Below are 10,178 nucleotides of genomic sequence, written 5' to 3'. Positions count from 1 at the left end.
TTATATCTTTTATCTTTGAAACCCCCCCCCCCCCCCCCCCCCCCCAAAAAAGACAATCTCTGAGCCCTAATATTCAGTCACAGTTCAAATCTTTCTAGTCATAAGGAGTTCTTGAGGGAGACATTTTCTGTGCCTTCCTACACCACCGTTGATTTTTGCTTAAAACTTTCTCCGTAGGATTTGAACTCCAAAAACGGCTGACAGAAGCGACACGCAAGACATGGCTGTGGCTGTGTACCTGGGTCCGAGACATTCTCCTTCTTCTTCTGCGCCATGCCAACAGCAAAGCAGGGACACAGAAAAAAAGCAGAGATTAGAAAAGAGAGAGACAGAGAGAGAGAAAGAGAGAGAGAAAGAGAGAGAACGAGAATATGGAAAGTAAAGATTTAAAGGCAGTGGGAAGAGGCACACACATGTACACACACGTACACTTGATAGAGTAGTCGAGAGGAGGAAGCAAAGAGGGCAGCGTTTCAAATCCTTTTCATAAGCGAAGGGGCGGCGGGGGGGTTGTGGGGGAAGATAAGAGGAGTTTGGATTGAAAGGAGAGAAAGGCAGCAATAAGCTGTAAGCATGACGGCACACATGATGGCAGCGTGCACGTCCACCTTCAGTTCTTCAGCACTGGGATTTTCTCTGTGATTTTATTTTGGAGGGCTGAGCAGCAGTGCAGCAAACTAAAAAAAAAGGGGGGCAGTAAAGCATGTGTGCACGCCGTCGGAGTGTGTTACCTCTATGTAGGAGAGTATGTCTGTGGTGAAGAGTGTGTGGCAGAATTGGGAAACTGGCCTGGACTTCCGAACCCGGACTGACCGAGTTGTACATTGCATTCTGGGAAATATAACAAATGAAATGCTTGTAATCAAGACGTAATGATGTCTAACAGATCTGTGCAAATGTTTTTTAAACACCACTAATTTATGTACTTTGTCCTTCCAATTAACTTTCTTGAAATTTTTAGAAAAGTGGCATGTATCCACAGTTTTCCCAGTGTTTCTGAAAGTCTAGAAGTAAAATATAAAGACGAAATTGAGAAAAAATAAATACTTATGCATTGTAATATCGTATTTATTTTTACTGTTATGATGATCAATTTTTAAAAATTTGCTCCATGTATTTCCTCTGCCCCTCCCCTCGACTTCTCAGCTGTCCTCTCTCAGGCACACTTTTTTTTTTTTTTTTTTGAACATGCGCATGGAGCCCATTTACCTGGAGGGGTCGCTGTCCACAGCTTCTGCTGGAAGGAAGATACAGAAGAAGTGTGAAACATGGAAGACTAACAAGTGTAGAAGTAAACCGATGCAATAGGAATGGTAGTAAAGTTCCTAAGCAATTACAATCTCACTCGCAATGTACATTTTTTTTACACTTTGCCACATTAATGACCACAAAGTTCAATAATTTTTTACATTTTTAAAATTAAATTTTTAAAATTTGAGTGAAATTTTATGGAAAAAGGAAATATCTGGGAGAGAAGCAAGAATAAAGTGGAAGAAACATCACATATGAGTTTATTTCTAGAAATAAATATTTAGAAATAAAACCAAAAGTATGTCCCGTGATTCAACAATTTGTTGAATCACTATTTGATGCAATTACAGCTGAAATGTTCCTATTTGTAGAAACAGAAACATTTATGCCCTCCTCTTTGTAAAATAACTATAATTGTCAGATTTTACGGAAAATGTTGGAATTTGACTGAGACCTAAAATGAAAAAAATAAAAATTTAATATTCTGTGACATATCAATATATATCAATATACATATATTTATAAATAATTCAATAAACAGTGGTGGACTGCTTGATTCTACCACCATCAAAATCAAGCCGTTTCCAAGAGAGAGTGCAGCTTAGTCATGTACTGGCACAGTAAAAATAACTTTAAAACAGGATGAAACACCATGAGAGGAAAGATTAGTCATGATCTTTTGTTTCACATAAATTTTCCACAGAACTGTGTAAAAACCATTAGTGTTCGGCTATTTCATCATTTCTGCCCATCATGTTCTGTTAGCCTGAAGGGCCTCATGAAAGCAGACAGATTCTTGGTAATGCTTTTGCACAATTCTCCACACTGATTATTAGCAATGTTGGGTTTAAGCTGCTTCTAATACGCTGCACAAATATATGAAGAGCACCTTTCTGTATGGCATCTTGTAGAAGATCGTGTTTGGCTTGAAGTTTGGAGGCCAGAGAGCTGCTGTTGAGGAATTCTTTTACTTTCTAAATGAATAATAAAAAAGAGAGATATCAACAACTAGATCACTCAAAAAAAAAAGGGGTAGTGAAATGTGTCCAACTCACTGTTAAGTAGTAAGTCTCTGTCTCCTGCTGATTGGCTCGACGCTTGGCGAGGGAGAGTTTCGCCGTGGTTGTGATTCCTCCAGGCGGCTCGTGTGATAGGCTGGCAGACACGTCGGGGGAGGGGTTGCACTCGCTGTCACACATGGAGTCCAGCAAGGCAGCAAGCGTGGCTTTAAGCGTTTTACTGATCTGAAAAGACGGAAGGAGTGATCGAGTTGTGTTTTCTGTGTTTCCATCGAGCAATTCTTGATCAAAAAACACAAATTGCCTGCAGTGATGCTGTTCATAACGCAAAAAACACAGTATTAACTGACCTCCTCAGTTTCCAAGGTGACGGCGGCGAGTCGAGACTGAAGCTGCTGGAACCTGGTTTCGAGCTCATACCTTACCTGGCTCTCCGCACTCACCTCGCACACCTAAAAAGTTACAAAAAAATAATGTGACCCAAAAAATAAGGCTTGTTTGGTTTGGTTAGAGGAATCCTTTAGATCCATTTCCAGTCATCATTGGGCAAGATGTGCTCAGTTTACAGGGCAAAACAGGAAAAAACAACTTTAACACACAAAAACATGCTAATACCTCTGAGGACAGTTAAAAGTCAAATTTAGGACTGTAGGACCACTGAGCATCTCCACAGACTTCCATATATTTCTAAATTACTTTATGAAATATCGTTAGCATATCACATTACTGTGAAGCGTAAACAGAAAACTATGTTGTGCATTTGTATTCATCGCCCCCCACCTGAATAGTTTATGCTTAATTTATTGTTGAGTAGCTGAAAAGAAAAAAGAAATCCCATTTGAGATTTTAGTTTTTAAAAATATTTTTTTTAGATCTGCAAGTACTTTTGAGCTGATGATTTTGGCCCACGTGATAAAGGTTTGGACACCCATGGTTTAGATGACAGCATTGTCATGTATTCAAAGGGTTCAGTCAAATTCCAGGCCTAAATCTAATTGTGAATTAGACTTGAAAGTTGATGTTTATAGGCACTCTCTATCACAACTGGAGCTATGTTGGAAAGAAATCAGCAAAATCTGCAGTCTGACGAGACTCACCCATAAAAGACTTCTTCAAAGGTTTGAGTCAGTTGAATTCAAAAGCACACCACACTTTTAAGATGTTCATCCATAAAGTGTTGAAATTCATGAATCGTTTTACTTCCATTTCACAACTATGCTTCTACACCGAACCTTGTGGCTCAAACGCAACTAAAAGTGAAAACCCTCAAGTGGGTTGAAATACTTTTAACTCATGTTGGACATCCAGGATGTTTCATCTTGGCACTGGACACCATAGCAACAAAGAGTCACAGTACCTGGTCACCCTCATGTGGGTGATAGTTGAATCTGAACGGAAGGCAGAAGGCGGCATCATGTTGCTGTAGCAACGCATCCCTGTCTCCACTCTGGTCCAGGGATGTCACAGCAGTTTCCAGCTGCTTCAGCCCGGTCTCCTCCGTCTTCTGAATCCGCCACCTGCTGGCCAGGTAGCACTTCATCACTCTCTCCACGGACAGATGGAAACCAAGATCACAGCACTGCCAGGAGAAACAAGCAAAGAGAAGATTATGTAGGACTTGTGAAAGGTTTTTGAGAAATCTTTGCTATGTACTAACTGTTACTGCTTTCTAAGATCCAAAAACCAAAAACTATTCCAAAAATGGCCGTGGGTAGTGAAAGGTTTTTTTTTTTTTTGGGTGACAACAGATGATTTGTTTCTTAGATGAACTTCTGACTTGATAATTTGATGATTATATGTAATTTATTTCAAACAAAAATATAGACAAATCAATAACTAAAAATGTTGTGCAACTTAGATGGAAACGAAAGCTAACTTAATCTGACCCTACACGTTCAAAAAATGGTCACGCCGGACATTTGGCAAACAAAAGACATCTCCACACCCTTTAATCTCTTAAATTAATGAAAGCGTATAAAAGTTACTAATGCCATCTTAACAATTCCAAATGTAAAAAGTAATTACAGATTTTGGCTCCAAACTAACTTCATTATATTCTAACTACCCAAAGAAAAACTAAATTGATAGAGCTTATTAATTACAAAACTTCAACATAAATGACCACAAACCTAACCCTTCATCATAACAGCAGCATAACTGCACTTGAAAGCAAACAAACTTGTGAGTAGTTTTCAAAATCCCCAGAAATGTTCCTTACGTCAATGAGAGTGCTGACATCCTGCAGGTAGTATTTGTTCATGGCTGCATTAGCCGCAGCTAGATTCAACAGGTAGTCATTTCGTGCCTTTGTACACTTCAGCTGGGTCTCCTGCATTTTTCCATGTCTCTGTTCACACAAACACATGAAAAATCACATTTTTAAAAAACTCAGGAAACTCACTTTTAAAACTCAGCAGAAATTTCCATTTGCAGATGTTGAAAACACCTGAACTCATTTAGCTCAAAGAGGAAAAGGAAGTGGTTTCCGCTGCAGTAACCTCACTTCAAGACTTCCTGTGGTTTTGTTCACTGTTTCTGTTCCAACAGACGTTCACATTCACCTTCTCCATCAACCGTTCCATCTTCTTGACGGAGCTCCGCCGCTGCCCTGCCAGTTGGCCGGGGCCAAGCTCGGCCGACTTCCCAGTGTGCCTTTCTTCCAGACGCTCGGCTTCCTTCAGTTTTCCCTCAGCTGTCAGGCAGTCTGTGTGGTACTGGTTGTAGGTCTTCAGAGCCTTGAAATGCAGAACAACAAAACGTGTCGTGAGCAAAATCAAGAGTGTTGTCCTTTTAACGTGCCAGATTATGAACTCCGTCTGCACACGCCATCTAATAACTGGTGTTACGTACCGTCTGCAGTTCAGTGGTGACCTTTAGCAGCTCATCCTGCATCTGGATTCCCACCTCTTTGCTCTGCGATGTGCACAAGTGTAGATTGTTAACGGAAAATGTGAAAAGTGTATGTGTAAATATTAAGACACATTTATAGTGGCCAGCTAGATTTTTATTTTTGTGGTCTTGTCTGTCATTTTATCAATGCATGGGTGATGATTTTCTAAAATGTTTTGATAGATTTCCAGTAAGTGTTATATTTTTAGTATTTATTCTGGTTATAAATGGTGCCTTATACACAATGCTGAGTGTGGCACTGTGGGTTATATTTGCACAGTTCAAAATTATTTTTTCAACACCCTTTGGCCAGTTAACTAAGACAGTGACTTTGGTGGGCTTTTTCAGTCATCCCAAAGTTTTGACTTGTGTAAACTAAGACTAAAATAATATTTCACATCTGTTTTCTGCTGTAGCTAATGAAGCTAATGCAACAAAACAGAAGTTGCAACTGGCAGTACAGTATAATTGAAAAAAATATTGTATTAGCCTAAAATATGGATAACACTAGAAAGTTATAACTTAAGTCTGATGCAGCAATTTACCTCAACAAAACCTTTACAGCTATACTGTAAATAAAGACAACAACAGTATTTCCTGAAAAGGAAACGCTCGTAAAAATGTACAGAGAAACAGTTACTGAAAAAGACAGAAATAAAAATACCTCAGCGGGAGCTAAATCTCCCATTGTGGACGTAAGCTAGTATTAGCATCGCAGCACAGCTAGCGGCTACAGTAAGGGAGCAGTTTGTGCTTTCTTTACTCTTTTGCTGAGGTGCTGCGTTAGCAACTGATATTCTTAGCCACCATAAGTTCCTTTAGCAATGAGTCAAGTGGTATTAATGTTCAGTAGGGAGTAGCAAGGTCTTTACAAAGCTAATGTAGCAAGTAGCTCTTATCCTAAGAGATGAATGTAGGCACATGTATCCAGACGAGCTAATGATGTAAGAAAGAAGAGCAGCCTCTTTGAAAAAGAATTTGGTGTCTGAGTCCGTGAGTGTTTTTTTTCTGACACATTATATGTCAGTTAATAATTTAAGAAATATTTGTTACAGCAGCTGCTAGACATTGGCAATGTGGAAGCACAAATATAGAAAATATGCATGTCTAAATTAGTTTCTTTGCATCAGCAACATTTAAGATAGCTCAGTTGAACTGATATAGGGCACATATTGTGATTTGGTTTACTTGAATATTAAAGGGACAATTTCAATGCCAAAGAAACAACTGGGTTTCTTCTGCAGAGAAAAGGGAAGGCGACTTATTTATCCCAGCATATTCCTCTTGCCCATTTCTACTTTTGGCTAGGACATTTTCTCATAAATAATACAATGACTTATGCTCCAGAGCACAGCAGTATATTTATGTCCTCTGCAGAACTGAATGCAGGATTTAAAAACTAAAACTGTGTCTTTAATTACTCATCAAGTCAAAGTTGGAAGCAGAAGTCCATGATATACATTCCAACATCTAGCCTATGTCAGTTCAAATGATATCATATAGAAATGCAGTTTCTGTTTCCCACAAATATGAAATATACTGTATGTAGTAATTAACAAAAAACAAAACACTCAAGAACATATTCTTGCTACATTTTGTTTCCAGTTTACCTTCAGATTCATAACCTCAAATTATGGATGTAATCTAAAGGCACTTTCACACCAGAAAGACAACAAACAATTGTCCGTACAATTGTCCATATTGTATGGACAATGTGGAGTCCGTACTCTCACGGACTCCACATTGTCCGTGAGAGTACACAGACAATGTGGGAGTTCTGAAAACTTTTCAGATCTCATGTGTCTATAAATTATATGTTTAACATGTGAAACAACCTGCCCTCTTTCTCCTTGGTTAACTAGATAGTACATTTGTTTTTTATTTTTTCAAATACAAACTGTTTTTCCAACCTTTGCTATGACATTTACAAAGGAAGAATAGATAAGGAGAAGCCCAGTTGGTCACCTCATCTTTGTCTGAGGCTCAGATCTCCTTCTAAGCCACATCTGTGCATGAGAGAACCAGAGTAGAGCTCAGAACTGACACTCAGACCTCAGAGCATAGTCATGAAATTAAGTCACAATTTTAATTTTAACCTAATTAATAGTGATAATCATATTTTCTGTAACTCAAAATTAATTCATTTAAATTTTAAAATTTTGAAGTCTTGTATACAAAAGAATTTAAAAAGAATTTAAAAAGAATTCCACTCATATTTATTACTATAACTGAAGAAAGACCGACTTATGGAAGGAAAAGATGACTGTTGTTTTGCAAAGATATCCAATTGCTTTGAGGTATTTTCTTTTACCTTACTTGGGTTTGGCTTACTTTGATATTTTTTTAATCATGAAAAGTAAAGAATACATTTTCAAAGAAGTATATTTCTTTTGAGAAAAATAATTGAGGTATTGTGTAATCTTTCTAAAAGGAGTCAGTATTGTATTGTTGTTTTTAAGGTTGTGCACTTTTTTTTAAATTTTTTTTATTAGTTGCAATAACGTCTCAGAGTTTAGAAGGTGAAAGGCTTCTGATTGGGGTTGGTCCAAAATAAAAAAACTCTCAGTTGCTATAAAACAACTCTTGAAACCTAATTAAGATTCAGCTCAAATTTCAAAGTGCAAAAAAGATTCAGAGAACGTCATTGACAAGCAGTAATTTCAAACAGTATCCTGTGGACTTTATAAACGAATGAGGCTGCTGATCTCACTACTGGAACAAATGAACAAAGGTAGACGAAGAAGCTCTTGGAGCTCTGCTGTTCCGTAAAGTTGCGTATGCGATGGTGGACGTTGCTTTCACCTTTTTGTGCAGGCGGTGTGCGTCCTCGGCACTGTGTGTCAGGCTCAATGTGAGCGTGTTGAAGCAGGTGTCCCCCAGCGCTGCGTGTTCTCGGCTCTCCAGACGGGTCTGAGTCAGCAGAACGGACCAGACCTGACACACAGACTGACCCCACTGCTCCTTCCTGCGGATGGATGGACAATAACATGATCACTGCCCCGTCCTTTAAATGGACGCCTGTTTGACAACACGAAACAGGCGCGATAGGTTGTTCTCCGGAGACCAGAAAGGCAACCTCATCCCTTACTTTTTAGTCTTGTGAGTGAACCTCTCGGTTAGTTTGTCGAGGGCTCTTGCATATTCAGTCTCAATGTCTCCTCGGCGCCTGAGAAACTCAGACAGGTCTGAGAGCTGCTGCTGCTTCACCTCCACCTGGGAGTCTAAAATCTTTATCTGGTCTGTCAGCTGGGCCCGCAAGTCTGGTAAGTCAGAGAGACAGAGAGAAAGACAGAATAAATACATATTAATGACCCTGGAAGCATGCTGACATGTGAAAACACAGTGAACAGAGATAGGATGCTATTTTGAAACAAGAGGTGTCATTAGTCTTTCCATTAAACTAAAAATATAAACAGCTAATACTAGTTATAAATATGCTTATTTACAGTGTGTTAGATTTTAATATACATTCTTTACTAATAAAAGATACATACCAGCTGCTTTTCAATTACATATGTGTGCAAATCTTTATTCTGCTAATTTCGGAAAAACACAATTTTGCAATTAACTAAGAGATTACATTAAATCACATGTGAATAAGCTTGACCTTGTGACAAGTAATTAAAAATCATGCCAGTGAAGAATGTAAACAGTTACAGGAGATATAGTCATAATTCAGTACGCTTAAGTTGAACTGCATTTAGCATCATGGCATTAATTTTGACTGATTTGGCCATAGGTATCACCAAATTCTTAACATTCAATGTATCTGAGAAAAAAGAAATCTTGACTGGGACAAAATAATTGTGACCAATCAAAGGGCAAACTTAGTTAGACAGACTTGACAAGCATTTAGCGAAGTATCTATTTTAAATTTGACCCTTACACAGTTGAATAGTACAAGTTCCCATTTCTTTATTTATATCTATGAGAAATGCATCTCTCAAGTTTCAAGTCAGGCCTTTGCTCAGCTTTTAATTTTTTTTACTTCTCAGAAACAGTCTGCTACAGTTGATTATTTTTAAAATCCTTCCCATGCTTCTCTGTCTGCCACAAGTCAAGTCTTCAGAGATTTGCACATCCTGAGGAGATCTATCACAAACAGTGATGTGCAAGAACTGGACTAAAAAGAAGTAAATGTCAAGAGGAAAACACTAAAAGACCGTCGAAAACAGAGGAATGTGATACTGGGCAGTATTCCAAATGGTGTGAGAACACTCTGCTTCCATAGAAGCAAAGCTGAGTGAAACTACAATAGCATGATGATTTTGTTCATAACCTTAATATGTAGTGCAGTTAACAGAGTTCCACTGCCAGCAACTTCATGACAAAAGAGCAGATTTACCGTTTTATATGCATTCCTCAATGAAGGAACTGTGCTTTACAAGCGTCTGTATGTTGCTTTTGTAGGAAAATTTTGCAGAACTTTATCAGGATATTGCCTGATGACACTGAATACTGAACACAAAATTCTACCAGTTTTTAAGATTTATAAAACATTGCTATCTCCTCTATGTCATAATGTGATTGAGTTAGCAGCTATTCAACCACAGAAGACTTTGTGAAGCCTGCAGGAAATCCTGTATTTAGTTCTGAACAGCTTCAAAGTCCTTGTTAAAGAATAGCATCCCAACACCATGATGCTAACAGCAATGTTTAAATGTTTTGTGCAGTGTTAGAGTTCCAAATTACCTTGCTACTTTGTGTTGGTCTGTCATAGTTTTGGACACACTTCCACTAATGTGCTAATTGCTATTTTTTTGTTCAGCACTATTAGTGCATTTCTTAACATTGAAATGTTTAGCAAACTTTGCATCCCCTAAGCAAATTTTTCCACTTACATTCTGACGCTCCAATTTACCTGATCTGTTTTGTAAACTTTCAAATGAATAAAATTTGACAACTTTGAGGTTTAGGTTATTGACTGTGAACAATTCTTCAAGTAGTTATTTTGAAGTGACTGTTCACACAGCAGTTCTTTCTCCTCTCCTCTCCTCTCCTCTCCTCTCCTCTCCTCTC

At 38.3% G+C, this 10,178-nt stretch overlaps 1 protein-coding gene across 3 annotated transcripts in view; it reads right to left on the bottom strand.

Moving 5' to 3' along the window:
- arhgap4b (Rho GTPase activating protein 4b) overlaps positions 1-10,178 on the bottom strand; it is a 45,211-nt gene that overhangs the window by 11,615 nt on the left and 23,418 nt on the right. For 2 of the 3 annotated variants that reach the window (XM_015033304.1, XM_015033301.1), the window contains exons 3-13: positions 8,248-8,419; positions 7,962-8,124; positions 5,121-5,183; positions 4,832-5,005; positions 4,489-4,617; positions 3,628-3,849; positions 2,621-2,722; positions 2,307-2,495; positions 2,141-2,225; positions 1,210-1,237; positions 732-831 (exon numbers count right to left, since the gene is read on the bottom strand). In XM_015033304.1, coding sequence (XP_014888790.1) covers positions 732-831; positions 1,210-1,237; positions 2,141-2,225; positions 2,307-2,495; positions 2,621-2,722; positions 3,628-3,849; positions 4,489-4,617; positions 4,832-5,005; positions 5,121-5,183; positions 7,962-8,124; positions 8,248-8,419 — 1,427 coding nt within the window. Of the gene's footprint in view, positions 1-238; positions 267-731; positions 832-1,209; positions 1,238-2,140; positions 2,226-2,306; positions 2,496-2,620; positions 2,723-3,627; positions 3,850-4,488; positions 4,618-4,831; positions 5,006-5,120; positions 5,184-7,961; positions 8,125-8,247; positions 8,420-10,178 lie in introns of all 3 variants that reach the window. The other variant, XM_015033302.1, reaches the window with a different exon arrangement.

Source organism: Poecilia latipinna, unplaced genomic scaffold (assembly GCF_001443285.1).
Source record: "Poecilia latipinna isolate Pla-1442-1.1 unplaced genomic scaffold, P_latipinna-1.0 Scaffold263, whole genome shotgun sequence".
In the NCBI taxonomy this organism is placed as follows: domain Eukaryota; kingdom Metazoa; phylum Chordata; class Actinopteri; order Cyprinodontiformes; family Poeciliidae; genus Poecilia; species Poecilia latipinna.
Note: the sequence above shows the minus strand (reverse complement) of the source record. Positions and strands in the feature narration are given on the sequence as shown.